Consider the following 27,763-nt stretch of genomic DNA (forward strand, 5'->3'; position numbering starts at 1 on the left):
GCTGAAAGTGGGTAATAGAGATGAAGCACAGATAGCTGGATCCACAATTCTGTTCAGCAGAGCTTTCCTCCGTGGAAGAACTCTTCCTCTGGGAGAAGGCACCTTTGCACCAGAAGATGTCTCTGCAGTTAACCAAGTGCAGTGGTATGATCCAGCCCGTAAGTTGGAGATGGTTGGTGTAAACATGATAATGAAGGCCCAAAGAAAAAACAGTGGGGCCAAGTAAAAAGCAAAGGGCTTGCAACCAAACTCTGGGGAACCTCACCAAGAGATGAGGAGAAGTGAAAGTATCATTGCTTATGATATCCTTGCTTATCCTATATGGCTTAGTACCACATAAGAGTCAAGTCCCCTAATCCAGATGGTGAAGAGCTGTAAAAAGAATTGTGTAAATATAAGTATCAAAGCTGGTTGAAAGAAGGAGGGCCAAAAAGAGATAATCAGATCAATAGTTTGACAAGGCTATTCAGTGGTTCAGTGGAACAGTAAGGATGAAAGACAAATTGTAGTGAATAAAGAAGTGTGAAAAATGAGATTGTAGTTACACACATCCTGGTCGAGAACTTTAGAAACGAATGGATCAATAGTTGTGGAAGGAGCATTTCTTCAAGAGATTGCTCCTTTATCCTTTAAAACTGCTGTTTTCAATCTTAGAAGATAAAAGGTTTTAAAATGAGATGGGGGAGATAGGGCAGTAAAGGACGCAAACAAGATATTGGGTCAAAAGAGGAAATAGTTTGCTCTACTAAGAACAGAAGAAAATATTACTGAAACCAAACAGAACTAGAAAGTGGGAGAAAGACTGAGTAGAAGAGTTAGGAAAGGACTACAGGAAATAGACAAAGAGCACCTAGTTGGACCAATTTCATCACCACAAAAGATAAACTTATAAGATACAAGGATGAGGAGGTGAAAAAGAGAATCAAGAACAGAAGCCAAAGACAAGACACTGAAGTGAAAAGATTTTAGCAGATGAAAGTTGAAAGACTCTACATGTGAACCAAATATGAAGGAGAATGTATCTTGTGAAAATGTCTTTTGGAAACAGAAGTGCAAGAATGAAAGTTCTGGAGATAAGTAACCCAAATTTAACAAGAGGATCAGTAATTATAGAATGGTAAAGGACAGAAAACCTGATCTGGATAGCCAAATCTCGTCAGATCTCAAAAGCTAAGCAGGGTCAGCCCTGGTTAGTATTTGGATGGGAGATCACAGAGGAGTACCAGGAGACCACGAAGTAATACCATGGTCACTATGCAGAGGCAGGCAGTGGCAACCCACCTCTGAATGTCTCTTGCCTCGAAAACCCTGCAAGGTTGGTTGCAACTTGATGGCAAAACAATAACAACAGAAAAGACAGAAAAGATATCCGTAACAGATAGGAGTACAGAGAAGAAAGACGGAAAATTAAAAGAAGAAAGACGGAAAATTAAAAACAACAACCCCGATATTAAAATTAAATGAGAAGTGCCTGACAAAGAAAAAAAACACGGAGAGCAAGATTGAAGGTTTCTGAAAGGAAAGAAAGGAAGGATTAAATTAGAAGTAGAAAAATTGTATTCCAAAACGGGGAAAAACTATTAGATGAACGAGAAAGAGAATAAGAAACAATACAGTCCTCTAAGGAAAATAGAAGATACTGGCCAAAGAAAAAGATCAAACGTTCCAAGAGAAGAAAGAAAGCACAGAAGAAGCGTTCTGTGAACATTAACTATGAAGATAAAAGCAGCCTTGGATAAGGGAGGGAAGAATGAGCAAACCAAGCATTTAATTTAGAAAGGAAAGTAGGATGTGAACCAGGAGGAGACTGATAACTGCAGCACATAAACTGATGAGGCAGAACTAACATACCTGTAAGTCTTAAAGGAAAAACAGTGGGAAAGAAGGATAGAAAAATGAAGGAACTGATAAAGGAAGACCAATAAACAACCAAATGAGGGCAAAAAAGCATAAAAGGCATAAAGGGCCAAATTAGAGCATAAAGGTGAAGAAGGCAGGAATAAAAGACATGGGTTTAAGTTGGATGAGAATTAAGGGTGATGTCCAGCAAGAATGTGAAGAAACTGGGGAGGGGACATAAGGGAGAGAGAAGTAGTGGAAGGAAAGAGAAAAATGAAAAGGGAGCTGGAGATTATGAGGAAGTAACGAGAGAGCAAGAGGGAACATGACGAACTGACTCTAGACTACCCCTAGGCTGGAATCCTAAGAACACTTTCTTGGGAGGGAGCCCCACTGAATAAAATGGGAATTACTTCTGAGTAGACCTGCATACGGTTATCCTGACAAGGACTTTGCCCTTCATTTCACCCATGTCTCTTCAGACAACCGGGCTGCAGAGCTCTTTGAGTTCCAGTGAAACAAACAGAAGCCCTGGTCACAAGTTACAGTGAACACACGTATCATCCGAGGACAGTGTGCACTCGATTTTTCTTTACATGTGTGTTGAATAATTTTCATGTTACATTCAATGCACATCCAGCTGAACATGTGATTTAAACATAAAAACATAAGAAAAGCCCTGCTGGATCAGACCAAGGCCCATCAAGTCCAGCAGTCTGTTCTCACAGTGGCCAACCGGGTGCCTCTAGGAAGCCCACAAATAAGACGACTGCAGCAGCACCATCCTGCCTGTGCTCCACAGCACCTAATATATTCGGCATGCTCCTCTGATACTGTAGAGAATAGGTATGCATCGTGACTAGTATTCATTTTGACTAGCAGCCATGGATAGCCCTATCCTCCATGAGCATGTCCACTCCCCTCTTAAAGCCTTCCGAGTTGGCAGCCATCACCACATCCTGGGGCAGGGAGTTCCACAATTTAACCTGAAATTTATCAGGCACTGGTCCCCAATTTCATTTATAAAGTGAACATATGTTGGCTCTTTCTTACACAGAGATGCACGCATGTACATGCAGGATGTATGTACGTTCACTGTAACATGTGAACAGGGCCACTGAAGTACGACTTCTGCCAGAGAGTTCAGTCAGAAGTGGTGTGTGCACGGCCTTCTTCCACCATTTCTTGATTTGTTGTCCTGTCCTTTTCTTAACACCCTGGGAAGATTATACCTTTTCCTTTATAGTAAAGTAGTAACGTCATGATAAGGATTTCGTGACTACAACGGCTCGGCCTCCCACAAATGGACAGATTTATGTGAACAGATCTCCCCCATCTTTCCCTTCCTCTGTATAAAGCTGTTGTTAAGAACTCTTACGTCATTCTTGTTTCCTCTAATTATCCTCTCAGCCTACCTCACAGGGAGGATACAATGGAGGAGAGGAGAGCATGTAAGCTGCTATGGGTCTCCATTGGGGAGAAATGTGAGGTATAAATGAAGTAAATTGATCAATAGTTTGTGGACGGGGCCCTTTTGAACAATATGTCATGTATCATGAGGAGCTGCAGCAAACCATTTAATCCAGTGAAATAGCTCTCCTTCCAGAGTTCACTCACACAAAAGTGAAGCGGAATGGTAGTTTAACTTGATTCCCCTACTTCCTTAGGGCTCCCCTGTGCCACTTGGCATATTGGTTTTTTTTGGGTGGGGGGGACCCTCAGCAGTGGCTTTATGGGGGGCTCAACAGGCTGGTGGGGAAGATCTGTCCATTCAAACCTGGAGTTTTGATTAGCCCCATAGTTCCGCCAATTGGCTTGACATAAAAAAGTAGTACTATGGGGCTGTAACGCAAAAAGTCCATTTAAGACTATTTTTAAAGGGTGAAATGAGTGGGAGAAATATATTAAGCTGGCCATACAGGATGTCAACTTAAAACACCTAGAAAATGAAAATGTCTTTGAGGTGATGAGGGAGGAACGAAGATAAACATCTGGAGAGAGTGAATTACTCAGAGGCACTCATTCATGCAAAGGTCTGATTGTTTGCTGGCTTCAGACAGGCCAGTGGAATCTGTAGGTAGCAGTTGTCACAGGTGGAAGAATAAGGTAATGTACTTAGATGCAAAGCGTACTAATGATATGTCTTTGTTATATGTAGGCATTTCTCGACTATACATTGCACTTCACATAACTGTCTCACTATTCCTTAGAACAGTATGACAGACTAATATTATTCCCATATTATAGACGTCATGATGTGACGTCACCCCATGGGTCAGTAATGACCTGGTGCTTGCACAGTGACCTTTACATTTATTATTGATCAGGGGTCCCCAAACCTTTTGAGTCTGTGGGCACATTTGGAATCCTGGCACAGCATGGTGGGCACAGCGACAAAGGAGAGGCAAGGAGAGTAAGGAAGAGAGTCAGAAATGGTGGCACACGACAGAAGGCATCCAAAGTCAGGGACAAGGGGAGAAACAAGCCAGAGCTGGTGGAGACGAGCTGAGAGAGACCTGGCGTCAGGGGTTTCCTCTTCTTTGCATATATATTTGCATAATATATTTTATAATTTTATAAACCACAACAAGACTTTTTTTCTAATCCCAGCACATTTTTTAATGCAGGAATGTAACAGAAAAGGAGCTCCATATTGGCAAAATGTTGCAATCTTGCATTAATCAATACCTGCCCCATTGAAGCAATGAATAGAATGGAAGCTTGTTTGCTTAGATGGATGTAAAGATTGGGCAGTGAAGTCCCTCCCCTCCCCAATCCCAGCCCTCCTCAGACTCCACCCCCAAAATATGCAGGTATTTCCCAACCCGGAGCTGGCAACCCTAGTTACATCTCTGTCTCCCTCACTCATATGCCATTTCCCTGATTTGAATTATTCTACACCCCCCCACACACAGCTATTAGCCCTGTTTTCCCCCCAGGGTACTAATATCTGCTTGTGGAGGGGGGACATTTAGATCAAGGAGCAGCATGGGTGGGGGAATTACCACGCTCTCCAAGCACCACTGCTCCAGTCAAATTCAGACTGGATTTTTCTAACTCCAAATGGAATAGAAGAAGAGTTCCCCTCCCCACAACAGACACCTTGTGAGGTAGGTGGGGCTGAGAAAGCTCTAAGAGAGCTGTGACTAGCCCAAGGTCACCCAGCTGGCTTCATGTGTAGGAGTGGGGAAACAAATCCAATTCACGAGATTAGTGTCTGCCACTCATGTGGAGGAATGGGGAATCAAACCCAGTTCTCCAGATTAGACTCCACCGCTCCAAACCATCGCCCTTAACCACTATACCACGCTGGTACGGAACAGAATATGTTCAGTTCACCAGACCGTACTGGTTCTGCAACTGTATACTGGTGGAAACTATACCTGCTGAACTGTTTGTGTCAACTGTAACTGTTCTGTACAGTTCTGCAACTGTATACTGGTAGAAACCATACCTGCTGAACCGTTTGTGTCAAACTGCTTTTAAAAGTGCAGCAACCATCCTTGGGTCACAAGTTAACTGCCCTGTACATCAATAAAGACAAAGTCTATCTGTCTTGTGTATTTATAGCTTGCCTCTCTGCCCAAAGGCACTGAGGTCACTGCCAACCATCCTCAGCAATGGTAGAATTCTTTACAGAGTGAAAGGAGAGAGCAGTACACTCGCGGAAATGACAAAACTATCAATGAAATGACAAAACGATCAAAGAAACAAGAACAGCAATTAAATACAACATCAGAGTGTTCTTAAAAATAGCAGCAATAGAACATCTTTAAAAATAAACAAAAACAGCATCGTGTTGGGTGAATTAAATACCTTTTAAGAACTCAGCTAATGTTAATTGTTGGTACTTGTCCTGGGAGGATGATATATCGATGGGGTTTCTCCACACAATGGGCCCCCTCTCTGGTCACCACCAACCTAATTTCTTTAGGATCCTAAAAGAAGGGCTGATAAGCATCTCCTAAAGATTGGTCAAGTAAATTGGAAAGCAAAATAGGGCCCATCTCATTGAGCGCATATGACCACTTCAGAGCATGAGGTACGTATGACTGGGCAGTTCCCCACCCCCCCAGTCTCAAGCAGGAAAAAGTTGTATTTCCCACCATCTTCTCCTGATAACCTTTACCTGGATATGCTAGGGACTGAACCTAGACCTTTTCCCACAAAGCATACATTCAGGGATAGGTCTTACCTATAGGGCAGCAAGGGCAATTGCCCAGGGCCCTGCCTCGAAGGGGGGTGATGGCCAATGGGGGTGATAAAAAATGGTGGTGGAAAATAAAAGTCAAAACGCACACTGTGGTGCATGTTTGAAGAGACATGCATTGTGAAAATTGGGCACTTTTTCTTGTTTAGGTTAGATTAGGTGGAATATAGGTGGATCTCAGTGTCCCCGAAGGACACTGAGATCATCCGATGATCATCTACTGGTGGTCCCTGGCCCTAAAAATGTGCGGTTGTCCTCGACAAGAGCCAGGGCTTTTGCGGCCCTGGCTCTAGCCTAGTAGAATGCTCTGCCAAGGAACATCAAGACAGAGTTTTTCCGCCCGGCTTACAACTGAAGGCAGCCGCGAATACCATATTTGCTGGCCTCCCCAGCCCCTCCGCCTTCATATGTATGAAATGGTATGGTGGAGGGGCAGCCGCCTGCAGGACGGGTTTAGGCGCCATCTTCGATGAGTGGTTTTAAGTTAAAAAAAATTAATGCTGGTTTTATGATAGTATTAATAGTATTATGTGTTTGTGTGATTGCTGGGATTTAAACGGATGCTACCCCCCCACCCCCCGAGCTGGCTTGCTGGGGAGGGCGGCCTACAAATTCGAAAATTAAATGAAAATAAATTTAACTACATTAAAATAAATAAATAAAGAGGGCGACAGGAGGGCTCCATCCTTGACTTTTGCTCAGGGCCCCAGAGTCACTAAGGCTGCCCCTGCATTTACTCTACCACTAACCCAGAGGGAATGGAGTCCCATGCTTCGTTATACTTAAACTGTAATCAAAATGTATGTCTTGAATGTAAAAAGGAATCCGGCAATAGGTGGTTTTTTTTAGGGTTCTGTGGTACCTAATTCCTAAATCTTTTGCTGTACTTCTGAGAACTACGTCTGCATGTTTGCTATGGAAAGGTATCAAAAGTTTATGCCACTGTAGTGCTCTGGGAAAAGAGTCATATTGATAGTCTTATAGCTCATTCAAATCACAACCAATTTTCACGGGAACACTCAAAGACACTTTTTGACAGTGAGGGAGGTTTTCCTACCGAATTTCAACTTTCAACCCTTGCCGTTTCACAGCTGGTTCTGCTCTGGGAAAAAGGGTTGTAATGATAATATTTAAAGTGTGTATTTTCCCCACTTTGCTCATATTCAAAAATCTCCCAAACTCTTATTTTTTTTTTTTTTTGCAAAATCTTGCCAAAAGTAATCAGTGTTGGTACAAAATAGAATCATAAAAAAAATCAAAGCTTGAAAAATGAAAGTTTTTGGAAATGACAGGTGTCTGGAATCGGGGTGTCACATTGGAAATGTTAATATAGATTGAACTGTATTGTAGTCGCTGCTGCTTACGTGCTTCCAGACACAAGCCAATGTCTTAAAGCAGGATGGATTTGAATGTTCAGAAAAGGAGGTGCTTTTGTTTGAAATGCTGAGAAGCCAGCACTTTACGAAGAGAAGGAAAACATGTTAATTTTTTTTGCAAGGGAAGCCATACCATCAGTTGTTGTTTATGCATCGCTATTAGCGTATGTGGCATTTTAGAGAGCGACATAAGCAGCCCTGAGGTGTCTCCTTCACTGGCCACACAAAAGGGGATGGGAGAGGCAAAGATTATGTTTGCTATAAAGATGATGTTCAGGTTGAATCAAGGCTGACTCAAAATTTGACACGTTGGCCAGATCCCCCAAGACTGGCGAAAGAGCCCGTCATCGCATCAGTGGCGCTGTTCCTGTTTTGCACAGGACACTCAAGAACTTCAGAGGCTGTATATGAGAGCGTTCTCCGTTGGCATCCCTGCTCTCCTCCCTTGACCAAATGGCAAGGGCCAAGCTTTGGTATGTGTGGAGAAATGGGTATACTTCGCTAAAATCGGGCCTGGTCGCAAGCCGGTCGCAACAATGATATTTTTGTCAGTTCAGAAACACAACAGGAATGTTTCTTTCATGACTGTGAGATTGTGTATGTGCAATAAGGGGGTCTAGATTACAATTCTGGACCAGGCTCAGAGAAACAACACTTGCGCTCTGCAAAGGGCCCTGAAATGGTAAAGCAGGTGCTGAACTATCTGTTTTCTGTAAATGTCTTCTGTAAATATACAAGTAACCTGTCTAGTATTGAACCATTTCTTGTTAATTTTGTCAAGTACTCAACATTTTTTTTTAGTAACTCAAGGCTCCTTCTGGTGTCTCCCTTTTTATCAGATTCAGGATACAGGATCCATTAAGCACTCAATTTAACTCAGATTTTAAATTGTAATCTTTTAGGTTGGCATGACTACAGAAGAAATAGACTGCATGGTTCACCATGAAATAATCAGACAAAATGCTTACCCATCACCTCTGGGTTATGGGGATTTTCCAAAATCCGTGTGCACATCTGTGAACAACGTAGTATGTCATGGAATTCCTGACAGGTACTCTTATTTCCTCCACCCCCTCCCCTATGTAACATTAAATAATGTTTATCATATTTCCCCCTTTTACATACATATTAAATCTATAAAATGTCACTGTTACAAATCTCTGTTTATTTCAATGGGTTTAAGTAGAAATTCCTGTGAGAACATCACAAAAATACAAGGCAAGTGTGCAGCTGCCGTTCCTGGTGGATTGCTCTCGTTGTCATTTTGTTGAAAGCGACCCAATGTGTAATATAACCGGTTGTCATGTTGTAAGAAAGCAATGTGGGCCCATAAGGGATGGTGTGCAGTAATGAAAACAACGATTAGGACTTTACCACATGTCTTCCCAGCATGCTGTGGCACCTCAATCTAGCGTGTGCCATCCATGAAAGAAAAAAACCCTCAATGGGAGAACTATACTAATTCTTCCAAGCGCATTGCTGGTATGCCGTGAATTATTAGTAAATATTACTTGTTCCCAACGGAAAAGATGCCTACCGTCTGTATCCAAATTCGGATAGAAATTATAACCATGTTTATCTTATTTCTCGCTTGATAGTATGGGTCTTTTTCCCCGTTTCTACGTGTGCTTGCTCGGGATTCATTGGAGCTGGCGGGAGCTCAATGATTAGAAAAGCTTATTTCATTTGCCTCCTCCGCATTCGCGCCTTAGTTCTGTTTAGGCGTCTCTATCGTTAACGGGTGTGTGTTCTCGGGTTTCTTTATTGAGAGCTGCCTGTCACCATTATGTGTTTTCTTTTTATATATATACTTAAGCCGCCCTCTCCAGGATGGCGATATTATCAACATTGATGTCACGGTGAGTAATTTGTGGGTGTGTATTAATTCTTGTCTTTGATCAACTTTTAGAATTGGCAGTGGCAACAGGAAGAATAGCAGATTATAAATGTAGCGTGCACAGATGAATGTGCCTCCCTTTTTTTTTTTAACTTCTTAGCCAAGGCACCAGCAGCTGGTTTCCTCTTTTGTTTTTCCCCCCCTCGCTCAGTGTTTATTCCAACAAGACCCAGGCCTGCCTTGAATTTAGGGCTGGAATCAGATGCACTGAGATCAATGTTGGCCTAAGTGAAATGTCAACCCAATCCTGCTATGTGTCATGTTTTTGAGAAGGTGTAATTGTTATTGATCCACTGTGTAGTTAATGCAGAGCGCCACAGTACTGGGCAGCAGCTGAAGACAGATATGTATGAGATGAGCTAACATGAAGAAAGCCAGCATTTTTCCTTCACTCTGCCAAGATTGATCTTCCTCTTCCTGCTGATTTTGAGTGGGGCCTGTCATTATCTTACTCTGTCATTAGAGGCTACATTGGCCTGTGTATGTCAGTCTATTTGGACAGCAACTCTTTTTGCTAGCAGTGTTCCCTACATTTATTAAAATCCCCGAAGGTAGTGTTGTGTCCCATTTATGGCACAAGAGCCCTGAACCCCCTTTTCTTCAAAATGTACAAGTTGATCCTTAGCTGGGTTAGTCTGAAATATATGTATTTCCCATGGGACTCAGTGGGCCGAAAACCTAGCATTTCCGTTTAACTGTGTTGCGAATTGCTGAACTGACCACTGGATTTTTTTCAGGGTTCGCCTTCACAAGGATCAAGGCAGTATACACATGGGAAATGTGCGCATTGCCCCATTCACAGAACATGGGGACTGCACATATCAGGAGGATTGTGGGTAGTGTGTGTATCCCCTATTTGGCATTGGCAGGATCCCTGTACACATTGCTGTAACTTCAGAAAAGGACTAATGTAAATCATTATTATAAATGTTGAGAGACTGTTTTTATTATAAAAAATCTCAACAATAAAGTGAGCCATGTAGGAGTGTGAAAATATAAATTGAGAAACTAAAAGTATAAATTGAGATGTTTTCTGTTATTAAAGAGCAATTAATTATATTTGATCAATATTTTGAAATTAGTTTTCTCTTCTTTTTTTAAGTTTTAGCTATTCATTTCTAGTTATGCAGGCATGTAAATAAGTATAAAATTTCGGGACAGTTACAAACGATATTAACCCTGCAGAAATTTTGATGTTGGGGAATTTCATCATCATAAAAAGTGGCAAACTCTTCCTCGATAGTAGTGAAAATTCCCTTTTTAATCCACTCTCTGGCAACTGAGTTGGTGTCTATATTTGTGCTCCATTGCACTGTTTGGTGACTTCTTGAATGTTGCTGTTTTGTTTTTGTGGGTTCAATGACTGTCAACCAGTCAAGGCTGGTTATAAAATACCAGTTAAATACGGTATCGCGGATGTTGTAAAATAACTTAAGAAAAATCTTGCTTAACCACTTCAAGACCTCTTGATGCCCAAGGGATGCCTTTTTCTTTTCTTCCCTTTTTTTTTTTTTGGATGCGGGCACAAGTAATGCCAGGTCAACTGTACCATAGCTTTAATCTCTGAATACGAGCATCTTTGATAATACTTTGTTCACTGCTCTAAACTAATCATTTTTATTACCTTCCATTTAACTATGATCATTTCATAGTATTCAAAATACGTGATTAGGCCTAGGCTTGGATCCATGCTGACGTTTCCATGGGTGCAAGGGCTTCCTCTCACGGAGCACGATTTCCTCCCCTCCCACAGCAGCCTGGAGTGCCCCCCAAAATCCTGATCCTGTATCCTGTTTCCTAGGAACATGATGTCAGAGGGCGCTTCAGTCTGCCAGGGCAAAGTCACATTCTGTAGCTGTAGGGTTGCCATCCTCCAGGTACTAGATGGAGATCTCCTGCTGTTACATCTGATCTCCAGCTGACAGAGATCAGTTTACCTGGAGAAAATGGCCGCTCTGGCAATTGGACTCTATGGCATTGAAGTCCCTCCCCTCACCAAACCCCACTCTTCCTCCCCCTCCGCCTCCAAAAACTCCAAGTATTTCTCAACCCAGAGCTGGCAACCCTACGTAGCTGGATGTCGTCGTACCTGTGGAAGTTTTAGCCCGAACCCAAACCCTAATCCTCAAATGTTACTTGTTGGCATGGTTGCATTAGGTCCAACATGGTCAGATGGCATGTTAAATGCAAACATGTAACAATGCCTCAGTAGCTTAACATGCATCTGGAACCGCAAGGGGGGGAGATTTGGAGAAGAAAAATAGCCATTTGTCATAGAGCCTGGGACAGGGATGCTGTGGTTCAAGAAACACAGTCCCAAAAGCCCCTTTGGAAAAACCCAGCTCTTTGCATCATGGTCTCTGACGATCTGGCCCCTTAGAACTCAAGCATTTCACTCTGTTCCAACTAATGGTTTGAGCTGCCAGCATAGTTAACGTACCACATTGGACCCAGCAATACAGTTGGTTCTGCTTCCTTCCAGTTCAAGAGTCCTTGTCCCAGTATCCTTGATACCGGTAACTTCCTTCTATTGAAACCAGGTCTGGATTTCTCTAGCACCCACCATTCCCATGGAAACGCAAGACCTCTAGAATCCCTCATTAAGAAGGTCACCAGAGGTGTTTTCAACTCTTCCCTGATGCATAAGTCCTGATCTTTAAAGATGATCTTGTGTGATCTGGCTCAGCGTGGCCCCATATTTGGTTATTTAAATCCAGAGATTGGAGCCATGAACATACCATACAGTTTTTTCTGCAAACCTGAGGAAAGCCCCAGGTTTGCAGAAAAATCTGAAATCTAAAAAATAAACACACTGGTAGGTTAACACACACACCCATAACAGAAGCAGCTCCAGGGGAGCTCAGTGTCTATTACGCGGGTTACTAGGCAACCACAACAGTATTGTCAGCCTTCAAACCTTTGGTTTCTGTCAATAAATGGCAGGGAGAGGAGCAGGGCCCTTTTCAGGGATGTTTTGGTCTTTGAGGGAGAACTTACTGAGGCCAGGCCTGGTGGCAACCACTGAACAATTTGCTACCATCCAATTCACCCAGCCCTGGCTGCTTGCTGCTGACAGCAGCCACCCCACAAAAGCCAATGTTATGTAGTCGTTAGCATTTCAAACTAGGATCTGGAGGACCCAGATTCGAATCTCCACTTTCCATGGAAACTCACTGGTTAACCTTGGGCCAGTCACACAATCAGCCTAACGTACCTGTTAGGGTTGTTGTTAAGATAAAATGAACGACGTAGGCTGTTTTGAGTCCCCATTGTGGACAAAGGCGAAATATAAATGAAATAAATAGAGCTGAAGATGGTGGGGCAAATAAAAGGTAGGTTGGTCGTGAGTGGGAAGGAGAGAAGGAAGAAGGGAAACGAGAGACAATATAGGGGCTTTCAGGGAAGGCAAAGAGGAAATAGTGGGGTATGGGGAAAATAAGATGCCCTTGTATGAGAGCTGTCATGGTGTAGTGGTTAAGGTGTCGGACTAGGACCTGGGACACCGAGGTTCAAATCCCCACTCGTGCCATAATAAGCTTGCTGAGTGACCTTGGGCCAGGCACACACACTCAGTCCTGACCCTCACTAGTATTTGGATGGGAGACCTTCATGGAATACCAGGGTGATGCAGAGGCAGGCAATGGCAAACCACCTCCGAACATCTCTTGCATTGAAAACCCTATGGGTTTGCCATAGGTCAGCTGTGACTTGACAGCAAAAAAACAACAACATTTGTGGGTCCCCTGCGTGTGTGTACTATAGCCGATCCCGCCGAACTCAGTGGCACAAATTTTTTAGTATGTATTTTCAAAATCTGAATATAACTCAGAGGTATACTTTTGTTATTCCCACAAGTGTGCTTGCTTTCTTGGAAAATGTATATGCTGCCTCTCCAGATAGCTGCTTGAGGCAGTGTATATGCTGTAGGTTCAAATCTATTTTTGTACTCTGATTTAGACTATCACTAGTCTGCTAATGCCTGCTTTTCAAGTAACACTGAAATGTAAAGATTTCATAAAATTCATTCCTAATTTTTCTTCGTCATCATAAACTGCTCACTGCTGTCATAAAATTAGAATAACAAAGTGTCCAGGAATATCTGCTTCCTGCTGTTATTGATTGTCCTCCTTTTGGTGTGATATTTAACACTAGAATAAGACTTGTTGGTCTATCATAATTCATAGCTAATATGTCTGAGGAAGATTTTTCTTGGCAGCATTTATAATTGACCTTTTTAATGGGCATAACTGGGCCATTTCATAGATAAAAACAATGATTATGGTCCCAAAAAGAACAATTATCGTAGATAGCATTCTACAATAATTTGTTTATGGTTACATACAAGATCTATAAAATGATTAAATAATAATCTGCCTATCAAATGTAAATGCTTTTCTGTGAGTGCAGATTGTCTTGAAATTACAAACTAAATATATTTTGCTGTATTAATTTTGGGGGAGGGAATAAAGATACACAGGAACGCACTATATTTACTCGACTCACATGGTCTTTCTGTGTTGTTTTAAGAATTATAAAAACAAATTCTTTGTACTTCACTGACCACCAACACATTACCACTCTTAACCAGTAATTATCCTGTAGGGCTTTCCTACATCTTTAGTAGACAGTCATAATTTTAGCAGCGACACTTACAAAACTACACTATGCTGCTTACTGTGACTGTTGTTTATGCATCTTAAAAACAGAAATTTAAAAAGTTATATTAGTCCTACTTTCCAAATTCCAGGAATGATGGTGGAGCTTATAAAGGTTCATGTGATCAATTATTTCGCTATGCTTATTCTCCCCCCCTCCCCTGCGTGGTGGGGTGGAGTGGGGTGAGGGACCGGGTGCTTTTGTATATGAAGGGCTGAGCAAACATTATAAACAAAAGGATCCTGAGAACTGTCCTAGTGCCTGAAAGAAAATACTATGGAGATTTTCCCCCCCCCCCACTCCCGAGAAATAAAAGAATTTGACAGAACCCAGTTAAATGTATAAAGTGAGAGCCAGAGTCTCTGGATTTCTGTGGAAGCAATTGACGAAACATTGCTGCAATATAATTTCCTTTCATGGGTAGTGTGTAGGGGCGTGTAGTCCCATGCTACGATGGGTTTCGGAGCGGGGGGCTTCTATACACTGGGTACAGTCCAGAGCAAGTTACTCATGGGGTATGCAGTGTAGTTCTCTGCACATTTATTCAGAAATAGGCTACACAGCATATACTTAGGTTTCCAGTATATAGCTTGGTGCCTAAGGTTGTAATTCTATAGCACTGGAAATAAGTACTATTGAACACAGTGGAACTTATTTCTGAGGTAAACATGCATAGGATCAGATAGTAAATCATGTTTGGTGGGAGTTTGCCTAAAGGTGTCTAGATTGCATCTATTCGGTTTGATCCAGCCAGCTTTTCCACTCAGTCTCACTTAATTCCCCTCTTTATTACAACCCCCAATACATCATTGGTCTCTCTGAGCACATCCTATGAACCCTAACAAGGCCGCCTCTCTTTTTTTCCCAGCGGAAAAGCTGCTTCTAATGCCTACCCCTTCTTTCCCACTTTCTTCAAACGTCTGTGTTAGGGTTGCCAACCTCCAGGTACTAGCTGGAGATCTCCTGCTATTACAACCGATCTCCAGCCAATAGAGATCAGTTCACCTGGAGAAAATGGCCACTTTGCCAATTGGACTCTATGGCATTGAAGTCTCTCTCCTCCCCAAACCCTGCCCTCCTCAGGCTCCGCCCCAAAAATCTCCTGCCGGTGGCAAAGAGGGACCTGGCAACCCTAGTCTGTGTTAAAGCCTAACCCTCTTTTTAGACAATGGAGGTAATTCTGGCCTGATCCTGTGCTTGTTTTACCTGGACATCTCTTTGAATTTGGTGGGCCTTAAGGAACTTAATGGCTGAGGATTTGTATGGGATTGTTTTCAGAGTAGTTTTCACTTATGTTTAGGAAGCAGCATTTCAGGACACTGAAATCATAACCAATTAAAAATGGTACTTGTCATGTATATATTATTGTTTTGAACTCCTGAGTACTTGATTGTACATAGGGCTTTAGTTGCAGATAGGAAGATTCTGTAATGTTATAACTGGAATTACCGGTATCTACTCTGAAATTACTGACAAATCCCCGTTGCCTGATACTACAGTGTCAAAAGTAATCTTTTGATTCTCTTAAGAGCATTTCATTTGGGAGACTTGCAGCCAGAATTACCATTACCCCCCCACCACCCTAAAAAAATAATAATCAGACAGATATATACAGTCTGCCCCTTTGGTAATACACAGTTATAGGTGTTATTTTTAAAGGTATTGTCTAAAAAGGGCCAATGTGTATTGAACGCATAGCTAGTCACGCTAACAGTGATTTAGCCCATTTTTTTACTTGAATTATAGTTCACACACACACTGGTGTAAAATACAGGTGGTAACTGGTGCCATTTAAAAGAAATTGAAACTAGTTTTTGTCCAGAAATAAATTCCCTTCCTCATAAGGAATGCAGGGATCTGCACTGCATTTTGGATTATTAACTTGTAAACGTCCACCTAACACCTAGGTTTGGTGCTGTCTTAATATAAAGATAACATATAATCTTCTAAGCACTGTACACGGGCATCATCTTAGCATCTCTTTGCGCCATGAAATGATGCTCATCACAGGCCCTGTAGAATCTAATCTGTTTACCAGAAAGATGGGGTAGGCATTTTGTGCAAATGTCATGGGATTTAAATTTACATTCTCTCAGTATCCCCTCGACAAATGAAATTGGTGATGCGGATAAACACTTCAAGGCCCCAGGGAAAACATGAGCAGTTTGAGGCCTTGTGGGGAGATATGGGGCGCTTTTACACATGCTGAATAGTTCAGTCTCAATCCACCTGCTATGCACTTTGAAGCTGGATTTTACGGTGTGAAATCCACTTGCAAACAATCCACTTGCAAACAATCTTGAAAGTGGATTGAAAGTACATTATTCAGCATGTGCGAAAGCGCCTATGGGCAACTGGACCTTAGGCCTTTATTCCAGCACTAGCTAAAGCACCTTATCCCACCCAACCTTTTGGCATTTCATTTTCATAAGGGTAGCTTCTGCATCGTTCTAAGGCTCCCATCCTTAAGGTCTGTGCTTCTCCCAGGGTTTACACTGAAATTCCATGTTATATAGGGTTGCGAGGTCCCTCTTCACCACCAGTGGGAGATTTTTGGGGGGCGGAGCCTGGGAAGGGCGGGATTTGGGGAGGGGAGGGACTTCAATGCCATAGACTTCAATTGCCATTTTTCTCCAGGTGATCTGATCTCTATCGGATGGAGATCAATTGAATTAGCAGGAGATCTCCTGCTACTACCTGGCAGTTGGCAACCCTAATGCTATAGGACTGCTTGAATCCTTTTGATGTCAGTGGGGCTTGAAAAGGCTGAATCTGGGCGGGACTTCCAGTGTGCGAGTTTTTTTAAAACAAAAATTTGGCTCGCCTCTGCAAAGAGAACCTACATCAAAGATACCTAAGCTTATTGGGTGATCTTGGACCAGTGACATACTCTCAGCTTAACCTACTTCGCAGGGTTGTTGTGCGGATAAAATGGAGGAGATGAGAATGATGTAAGTGACTTCAGGTTCCCCCTGGGGAGTAAAGTGGGATATAAATGAAGTAAAGAAATAAACATATTTTATAAACACTGCCAATCTTCATGTTATCCTGATAAATAACTTTTCCTATCCTCACCACTACCCAGACCTCCCTTATATTGCAAATTCCCCCTAAATGTATCATAAGGAGAGCTTAGGAATGTACTTTAATTCGTTATTGTAAAGTGCAGTAGTCTTAACAAAACAAAACAAAAACTTTTCTACATCTGTTTAGGTGTATTTCAACGGCTACCATGGTGACACTTCCGAAACACTTTTAGTGGGCAATGTGGATGAGTCTGGTCAAAAGTTAGTGGAGGTTGCCAGGAAATGTAGAGATGAAGCAATTGCAGCTTGCAGACCTGAGGCTCCTTTCTCTGTAATTGGAAACACAATCAGGTAAGCCTTCTCCTGACAAGTAAAGGGAGGGCTGGCAAGAGGGGACAAAGGTTATTGGTGGTTTGGTGTAAAGCTGATGACATGTTTTGTGATTCAGAACCATCATTTCGGTCTGATATCACTATGTGAACTACCAGCCTGTAAGGTTGTTCCCTGGAGAGGAAAAGGATTTTTTAAAAGTAAATCACACTAGGGAGGGTCAGCAGAGATACCCGCAGAAAGAGCCATAGATGCACCTCATCAAACTGGCTTCAGTCACACTTTGGTAGGTATGATAGGTACGCTGGCTATCTTAATAAAAAATTAGGTTGGGAAAAGGGGACGTCGCTATATGTTTGTGGCTTGCGAAATAATGTCAGCAAGGAATGAATTACAGCAAGGATGAACTAGTAAAGGTCTTCCAAAATACTCAGTGATAGAAAAGTCTTCCCTTTCACGCCAACTTACGGTCAAGTATAATTAAATCATGAAAGCCTTAAAACAGTTTCCCTGCTTTTGGGGGGGGGTATTAATCCTTGTACAATGGTAAAATTGAAATGACCAATTGTGTTTGGTTTGATTAAAACATATTACTGGTTTCTTTTTAGCATTTCTGCACAATTTTTTTGAAGGTCTCATCTTATGCCTTTTCATTCATATGTTTACTAATAGCTACCGGGGGGGAAAGATTGCTTGAATCTTGATGGCTATAAAAATGTGCATGGCTCAGAATCTTGAAAAAATGTTGCTTTCTCCTCCTCCCTGGTATAAATCTTCAAATACTTTAAGAGGAATAAGGGGGGGGGAGAGGAAGAGCAGCAAAATATCAGTTTGATGTATTTATAGCTTTAAAAATATTGTAACAGAGTCTGAATCAAACTTTAGTAAAACCACTTTGGGTTATATCTGAGAAGCTTTTATTGAAGACTTTGTATAAAATTGTGTTTTTGACAGTTTTAAATTATAGGCTAACTAGCCTGGGGAAAGAAGATAGTGTCTTTCTGTTCTTTCATAGGAAATGTTGAATCAGACCCCTACTGGGAAAAGAAATTTAATGCATATCTCACTATCGTACTGTCCATGAATATAATAGAAGTGAATTCAAAATGTAGTTTTATTTTTGCAAATGGGATGAGTCTATGGATGCACCTCCGTATTTTTGAGCACCCAGGGTTCAACAAATTTACTGGTGGTGCGCTTGCATTTTAACAAAATTTATTCTCAAGTCGAAGGGGGCACAGAAGACGAGATTCTTATTCAAGCATTCTCTTGAGCACTGCATTCATGGCTGTGTCTAAAGGGCATGTCAGCCTTTGATTCTCTCTGAGAGGTAATTATCCTTTTCCTGTCACGGAACAACAAATGATAGCTAACTACAGAGGCACATTTGCGGTAGCGACATTCATCAACTGCAGGGGGAAAAAATTCAATTTAATTGTGTAACACAGCTGCACATGGGCTTTTTGAGCATTTCTGTTGTTCTCCCTGTCTTGCTATTCCTCCCTTACCAGATCTATTTTTTTAAACTTTTCCCCCCTCTCTGCTTATTTTTTCCCCCTCTCTCTCTCTCTCTCTCTCTCTCTCTCTCTCTCTCTCTCTCTCTCTCCCCCCTCCCTTTTTGTCTCTTCTTCCATTTTTACTCTCTGTACTTTCTTGTTAAAGTAATTTTCCTTTGTGGCTCTCATTCTTTTTTTCTCCCCCCCATTGAAGGCTATGAATGTAGAAAATTATCACAATTACTCATATAATTGAGCCTCTTTGTAGCAAGTGCAACTCCAGTAGCCTTTCTCCATCATGAAAATGGTTTCATTATAGGGTTTTTCATATTCTCTGACACCATCTACACAGAGGAACAGGCGTGCAGATGAGATGTACTAGGAATAGGGTAGAGCAGGAAGGTCACAGTGGGAATAATTAGTTCTGCTATGGAAAGAGCATCTAGGCCTTTTTACTGCTACATAAATGTACTGTCCGTGGCTTTTAGTCACAAAAAAACTTGCTAACAAATGGAGCTCCCGCCTACTACTTTGAAAAAAAGATTTGTATCAACACTACAATTTTCCATCATTAAGACTAATAACACAGAGCCTAGTATACATCAAGGGGAATAAAAAGAAAAATCTCACATTCAAGTGGCGGCTGGGTGCTGACCTTTGTTCCCCCTTTTTTGTGTACGACTTAACTCTTTACAAAAAAGAGAGAGAGAGAGAGAGCCACACGCCACACCAACGTGCAGGTGAACTCTATCCAGTGCCAGCCAAGTACGGCATTCACTTGGAAAAAATCTGATAAATCTCCATGCAGGGTAATGCATTTCATTAGATTACTACATTAATTCTAGTTGTATTTATTTTTTAAAAAAAGAAGAAGACAAGATGGGAAATTGAAAGTGACAGTGGTCTCTCTTGCTATGTCGATACCAGAGATCAGTATTTTCACAGCATGCGAACGTGTATGTAGAGCTGAGTTGAAAAGCAAATTAATCTGGATTGGTCCATGGTCACAATTACACACACTCTTGATATCTTATTTTGCGGTTGAATATGCTAGTTTTGTTTAAATTTCATGTCGTTAAGGACTGGAGGCTTATCTGGGCCTGTAATAATTTTGTTATCTTTTTGTTGCTCTATGTTCATGGCCAACAAAATTAGAAATTGACGTGGAAAAAAAAATATCGATTTCTGCCTTGCTGGCCTTAGAGAAAAGGCTCATTCAACATTTGACTGGGTTCCATCTTTTCGCAAATGCGTTCAGTGTCTTTGCAGAGCATATTTTAAGATTCCATGGAAAAGCTAAATATTTTGAATATACACGATGGGATTTAAAGGGATCCTGAAATTTAATTCTGTTATTTGGAGTTAAAGAGTCTGACAGACGAATGAGTCTGACAAACACAGTCATTTTTTAAAAATTGCATTGCTGATTGGTTTTCTTGGCTTAAGCAATTGCTGATCTGTTGGTATTCAGTGTGGTCACCAGTGACCACACCTCAGAGTAAACACAGTGGGAACAATATTGCTGGACCTCAGTGCTCTTTCTGTACACATTGTGATATTTTTCTTTTTAACTTTATTGAAATCCTGTACAAAAAAAATTACAGCTCTTTAAAAACAGCAAATTAGGATCCCTGAATGTGGCTGCCTAGATCCAAACAAATGAAAACATAGTTGCAGTTAAACCCATTTCGTACTTGTAGTTAAAATTACCCAGTTAAGAATATCAATAAATGGTTTCTAAATGTTTTAACTTATAAAATATATGTTTTGATATTAACTTAGAACAATACAAAGGCAGACTTTTAAAAAAGAAATCTGTTTCTATCAGATTATGCACATTTAAACAATAAGTGGCTCAGGCAAAATAAGTCATTTTAATGTCATCTGTGATAGATTTTCTTTGACAGCTACTGTAAATTACAATTACACTGCTTCTCCCTGCTCTTGAAAGTAAGCATGGCAATAAATTATCTTTTATTTCAATCCATCATGTCTGCCTTTCAGGAACAGAGCACCTCAAATAAAAGTTCAACACTATTGTAAGGGGGAAAAATATAGTAATTTGTGTTAGTTTGAAACTGAAATGTACCTTTGGTGGGCTTTCAAAAAATATTACTAATTATACTTCATCATTCATTGTCATTAGAGGGAATCCCTGAACTTGCTCGTTTCCGTAGTCTAAGATTGCTAGTTAAGGAAAACATCTTAAGCTCTCCCAAGAGCATTGTGTAAGCAAACAAGGTAAGCCAGTATGGCACTATTAATCTTCTAAAATGTACGTTCCAAGGTTGGGCCGGCTCTTCATTACAGGTAACCCCATGCCTGCCTTGATTAGCGTTGGCTTTCTGTTGTGTTTGGTCACATGCTCCCTTCTGCATTAGAAATAAAACCTGCACCTCGTACGCATTTGGTTATTCGGAAGCCAATGGCGATGTGTCTGGCTAGGGTTTGGTTTTCCCACCACTCTCTTTGCTCCCCATCTTCTGCAAAATCTCTGTTATGCATTATGTGATTCTCGCATTTGAGAGTTCTGGTTTTTCATGCTTCTAAATCAGCATTATTTAATTTATTTTTTACATTTTTGGTGTTAGGGGAATAGCTCCAACATTAGCAAGTCTTGTCTTTCAAATCTGCAGGGACATGCAGTTATACAAGATAAGAAGAAACAAAAGAAGAAAACCCCTGCTTCAGCTCAAGGATCAGGCTGGGGGAACAAGACAGGGTTTAAGGAAGTAAATAGGGACAGTGTAGGTTCCTTCCACAAAAGATAGGATTTATATATCTGTGTGTTAGTGGTAAACTGACAGAGCAATCCTGAGGAGAGTTATATCCTTCTCAATCCATGGAATTCAATGGATTTAGAAGGATATTACTCTGCTTAGGAGTACACTGTGAAGCGCTAGAATGACTTTATACTTCAAACATGGTAACACCGTCAAACTTAAGGCCAGTTTACACTATGTACTTTTTTGTCTATACAAGCCATGCTGATCTTTCCTTGCTATGATCTTCCATGGAGAACTGTGATTTGTGAAGTGGTGTGCTTCATGGCTATGGGTCAGAGCTGCAATTTTTCCATTTGCTGCAATCACAGGAGCTTCTATATCTATGACTACTGAGGAGTGTCTGTGACCACTGAGTTAACACACAATGTGTCTTCACAAGAGTGTATGCCCAGGGCAGAAAATGTTCACATAGACAGAAAATGTTTTGTATGAGCTGCCCAAAGACTGAAAAATATGTCCAGTGTAGATTATGCAAGTCACATGTTCTTTGTGCATGCTTTGTTGTTGTTGTTTTTCCAGCAATGAAATTCTGGTGCTACCAAGACTTTCCTTTACTGCACAGACGTCTCTGAAGTGAAAGCAGTGGATCTAGTTGAAGCCAAGTAAACAGGCGATTGGGTGGCACATAAATTGACATAATACCACCTTAAAATTCAGAGGAGCTGTTCCTGTAAAGTCACTCTGCACATGTTGCTCAAAATTTTAGTAAAGTTACCAAAATGACTTCCACGTTGAAGCTTAGGTACAAATGGATTGAAAGGTTGTATGCCATTCTGGTGCGCCTCTGGTAAAGGCCACTTCAAACCTGTAGGAGGTGACATGAAAGTGTTCCATCTCAAAACTAGGCTTGTGGGGTTACACACATGAAAGCTCCCCTATATGTGACATTTACACAATGATGAGAAGAGTTGTAGCCCAGCCCTCTCCCTGGCACATAACACAGTTTTGGGAGTGGTGTTGAAGAATCAACTCCTTGTTGAATGTTGAGTTGGTAGAATCATGTTTGAGAATGCACTATGTCTTGGTGGCCCTTGTAAGGGCAGAAAAGCGGGATACAAATTTTGTAATAAACATTCATGCGCCATTGAATTGCCTGTTTACATTCCTTTCTTTGTCCCATAACGAGTTGGTCATCTTTGTCTGAGTGTGTCAAATCAGTTTCCCAAGATTTTACCTGCTCTACCTTCTCAATATCTGCTCCACAATATTAGGGCTCTGAGCATGTAGAAGAATCAGCAGAGCCGATCCATTAGTAGTTTCAAAGGCCATGAGCAACTCCAACACTACCTGCTTCTTGTTACAGCTGAGTCGAGAGAAGGCCAGGGGGCAATCCTGAAGCTCTGTTGCTAAACACTTCAGTTGGGATTTATTTCACTTGTTCCATCATTGACAGACTGAAAACCGAGCATCTCTAAGAAGAGTTTCCGTGCAATTTTATGGAGAGTAACCTAAAATGACTGAAATCCATGGGTTTAGAATGGCTTAGCTTTGTATAGGATTGCACTGTTGGTCACTCGCTCCCCTTTGTTGTCTGCTAGGATGACATGAGATTCTGCAGGAAGCAACTGGAGAATCCTTTGCTTTCTTCTTTGTCCTTTTCTGAGAGTTGAACTTTGAGCCCAATGCCATCATCTCAAGGGGGAATCTTTTGGAAAGATCTCACCCAGCCTTCTTTTTTACTTTTTGCTTTTCTGTGAGCACTAGACTTGCTGTCGCTTTTTTGGGATTACAGGCTGGTGGGGTTTCTGCTTTCTTCTACCCTGCTGGACCATAAGTGTGCAATAATGTTAGACAGCCCTGGGTTTCCAAGGGTGAAAATGTATGGTCGCTTTAGCCTCCTTTATTCCCTGTTTCAGCCAGGATTCAGCCAGGATCGAACGCATGATTTCCGCCGAACGTGCTTTCGATCTTGTCTGAATCCTGGCTGAAACAGGGAATAAGGGAGGCTAAAGCGACCATTCGTTTTCGCCCCAAATGTCCTGTGGAAGCCAGTGTGGTGGAGTGGTTAAGAGCGGTGGTTTGGTGTGGTGGACTGATCTGGAGAACCGGGTTTGATTCCCCACTCCTCCGCATGAGCGGCGGAGGCTAATCTGGTGAACCAGGTTGGTTTCCCCACTCCTCCACATGAAGCCTGCTGGGTGACCTTGGGCTAGTCACAGCTCTCTTAGAGCTCTCTTAACCCCACCTACCTCACAGGGTGTCTGTTGTGGGGAAGGGAAGGTGATTGTAAGCCAGTTTGAGTCTCCCTTAAGTGGTAGAGAAAGTCAGCATATAAAAACCAACTCTTCTTCTTCTTTCCAGAATTCACTTTCTAGCTCTAGTTTAATTTTCATGAACTGTTTATTTTCACTGCATTTAATTTTGCCTTTTTTTTTTTGCGTCTGTTGTCAGGTTAATACTTAGGGGACCAAACATATGGAATGTCTAAGGTGTTGACCTGGGAAATTTTGATTTAGATTCCAGCCTCTGGCTCACTGGTTGGCCTTGGCAGATTAACTCTCTTCTAACAGTGGAAACTTGGAGGAGAGCTTTAAGCATCTAGCAAGCTTCAGGTAGCAAAGCCATCTGGTAAGGGCCTCAACTTGCTAAACAGCATAACAAAGCCAAACCCATTGGCTCACCCAAGTGTCAGTGACTTCTCCAATTGCAAAGTACTGAATGGGGGAAGACGCAGCAGAAGTTTGGTTTTTGCTCTGTGAGCTTGAGTTTCCACTGTCCTTTGAAGTAGTGCAAGTCTGGTTAATTTTTCCCCATTTATGATTGTACATTAGGGGAGGGACCGCATCTCAGTGGTAGAGCATCTTCTTGGCATGCAGAAGGTCCCAGGTTCAATCCCTGGCATCTCTAGTTAAGGATCAGGCAGTAGGTGATGTGAAAGGCCTCTGGCTGAGGCCCTGGAGAGCTGCTGCCAGTCTGATTAGACAATACTGACCTCAAAGGACCAAGGGTTTGATTCACTATAAGACAGGTTTTTGTTTGTGCCCACGTTGGTGTATACATTGCCTAATTTCCAAATTAGAAATGGAGTTTTGGAGGCTCAACCTGTGTCCTGTTATCTGGTATTGGATGAAGGAGCTGTTTGTTGTTTTGGTTAGGGAGGACTAGTTGTCATCAAAAGGCACTTCACATATGCTCAAAGGTAATCTCCTCCTTTAATAATTCTGCAGGTTTCCAGCTCTGACTCTCAACACTGAAAACATGTTCCATGTGCTCCGTATACCCTGTCTCAGATTAAAGCCCAATCTCTTCACATCCTTTGTATTTATTTCAATAAATAAAATGGATTTATTTAACAGGTTTCATGAGCTCTGCCCTGTCTAAGATTAAAGCTTTGACTATTTCTGCGGAAATCTCTCTATACCTTAATACATAGATAATACCTCTCTCTCTCTCTCTCAACTAGACACATAATTTATACAAGCAGCATTTCTAAAACTAGGCCGTGATTTGCTGACCTCCTTGCAAAAATTGTTCTAGAAGTGTGTTGCAACCACTGGGGAAACCACACCTTGAGTAGTGCAGGATCTAATTTCCTGAAACGAGAGAAGTCGGAACAGGGTCTGAAAAGTTCTGAAGGGAGAAGATGTTGGTGCAAACTGATCAGTCCGCAGATGTAGTCCTTTTCATTCACTCATTTATATCCTGTTTTCCCCCACAACGAAGACCAACAGCTGCTTATGATTCTAAAAGAAAGTACAATAGTACAGAAGAAGCAATTAAACAGGAGAAGGGAAAAGGGAGGCTGTCTGTGCCAGGAGGTCTTCCTGGCCAGGACTAGGACTACCTCCTTCAGGCTAGGGGCCAAACAACACTCTACTTTTTTGGGTGAGTTGGGTCCATGCATAACCCCTTCCTCCACGCCTAAGTTCTGAGCTGAATCAGCTTCCTGTCATTTTTAAAATGACATTCCTTGCAGCTAGTGTGTGGCTGCAATGGCAGCAGGTCAGGCCCAGGGAATGCCACTCATATCATGTAGTTTGGCCCTAAGAGCTGAAGGTCAAGAGTCCTTTGACTTTCAGCTCGCTTGGCCAGGCCTTTAGTACCTGCAACAGAAGAGAGACGAACACTCAGCCAGGATCTTATGAGCTGTCAGAGGTCTTCCTGAGAGCCAACGTAGTGTAGTGGTTAAGAGTGGTGGACTCTGATCTGGAGAACCAGGTTTGATTCCCCACTTCTACACATGAGCAGGGGTCGCTAATCTGGTGAACTGGGTTTGTTTCTCCACCCATCCACATGAAGCCAGCTGGGTGACCTTGGGCTAGTCACAGTTCTCTTAGAGTTCTCTCATCCCCCCCTACCTGACAGGGTGTCTGTTGTGGGGAAGGGAAGGTGATTGTAGGCCGGTTTGATTTTTCCTTAAGTGGTAGAGAAAGTTGGCATATAAAAACCAGCTCTTCTTCCTGCAATTCATCCTGCTGAAATGCCTTTGGGGTATTTATTTCAACTAAAAGGTATTAATCTAATTGTAACGTTCTCAGATGCTCAGATCTGTACGATCTAATCTCACTGTGAATGCCTACAGGCAGATTTCCATAAGTCCCATGTGCAGATGTGCGAGGCACAAAGGCTGTTCATGAAATGCAGCAAATGCGCATGCGTCCCCTGTCCCTCATCATCCCTTCCTCTCAGGGTCTGCCTGTACTTGGTGAGGAAAGAAGCAGAGTTTTATAGAAGCCTATAGGAATCTTCCCTGTGTAGCTGCTATATCCACTTTGGGACTGGATCATGGCCATAAAGCACCCAGTTTCTCAGCATTCAGGATGGATAACAGCCTATAAGATAAAGCATTGACTTCAGAATGCAACTGGTACAAGCAGGATTAGTCCTCATTAGTACTTGGATGGGAAACCACCAAAGAAGTCCAGGGTTCCAATGCATAGGTAGGCCATGGCAAACCACCTCTAAATGTCACTTGCCTTGAAAATCCTAAGGGGTCGCCATAAGTTGGCTTCTCCTGGCATTTGTGCATACTGCTGAAATTAAAGGGGAGGGGCTGTGGCTCAGTTGTAGAGCATCTGCTTGGCGTGCAGAAGGTCCCAGGTTCAATCCCCGGCATCTCCAGTTAAAGGGACTAGGCAAGTGGGTGATGTGAAAGACCTCTGCCTGAGACCCTGGAGAGCCGCTGCCGGCCTGAGTAGACAATACTGACTTTGATGGACCAAGGGTCTGATTCAGTACAAGGCAGCTTCATGTGTGTTTATGAGTTGGGGTCTGGATATTACTGGTTTGGAAACAACAAATGCTCTGCGTCTGGTTTTGGTGGAATTCCCCTTTTCTTTTGTTGCCATTACTGTTTTCTAAATGGCAAATTGGAGTTCAGCACAGTGGGAAACCTGAGTACGTGCAGTTTTTGGAAGCAGTTTAGCATTGCTCTTTCTACAACGAAGTCAATGTATCTGTCCAGTATTACTCATACCCTACCAGAAAATATTTTTGTTAGTCTTTAAGGTGCTACTGGACTCTTGCCCTTTTCTACTACTGCAGACAGACTAACACGGCTACCCACTGTGAATTATCTGTTTTCATGACATCCCCTAGCAACCTTAAGCGCTCATGCTGCTTGTTCTGCAGGTCAAGAACAGGATTAGCACATATACCTTGATCACTTGGCCCAGTTCAGTCAAAATTTCAGGTCTTATACTGTTGTTGCCCAAAGAAGGAAATTTTTTAAAAAAATCCTTCTCTATATTAACTGTCCTGGGAGACGCTTGAATTGAATGGTTGGAACAGTTATAGAAAACAACGAATCATCTTTTGAACAAGGGAGAGCAGATGAGGATAATACTCTGAGTTCCAGTTGCTGGTATGTGTAGCCATACAACATTTTTGCAGAATGGGAAGCCAAAGAGAGGGAAATTTGCCCCTTTTCAATCAGGTGTAATTTGCAGTACTGTAACACAGCAGGAGCCTTCGCTTAGGCAGATTCCCATCTATTGTCAGGGTAGAAACTCTGCGAGATGTGCAGCTCAGAAGTGTACCACTCTTCTGATCAGAGGATTTATAACACTAAGAGTTCTGTTCCCTGCAGACCCGCAATAAACTTGTAACCAAGCCCCAGTGGAGGCTGTGCAGTCCAGTGGACGGTGGTTTGAAGAACACACATTCCTATCTTTGCTGAGCTACAAACTGGTCACACTTCGGCAAGAT

General features: G+C 42.0%; 1 protein-coding gene across 1 annotated transcript in view; it reads left to right on the forward strand.

The window, feature by feature from the left end:
* Positions 1 to 27,763, forward strand: part of METAP1D (methionyl aminopeptidase type 1D, mitochondrial) — a 48,450-nt gene that overhangs the window by 10,239 nt on the left and 10,448 nt on the right. The window contains exons 3-5 of the mRNA XM_056861189.1: positions 8,328 to 8,476; positions 9,242 to 9,284; positions 17,192 to 17,355. Of these exons, the coding sequence (XP_056717167.1) occupies positions 8,328 to 8,476; positions 9,242 to 9,284; positions 17,192 to 17,355 (356 nt within the window). The remainder of the gene's footprint in view (positions 1 to 8,327; positions 8,477 to 9,241; positions 9,285 to 17,191; positions 17,356 to 27,763) is intronic.

The sequence above is a fragment of the Euleptes europaea genome, chromosome 15 (assembly GCF_029931775.1).
Source record: "Euleptes europaea isolate rEulEur1 chromosome 15, rEulEur1.hap1, whole genome shotgun sequence".
Taxonomy (NCBI): domain Eukaryota; kingdom Metazoa; phylum Chordata; class Lepidosauria; order Squamata; family Sphaerodactylidae; genus Euleptes; species Euleptes europaea.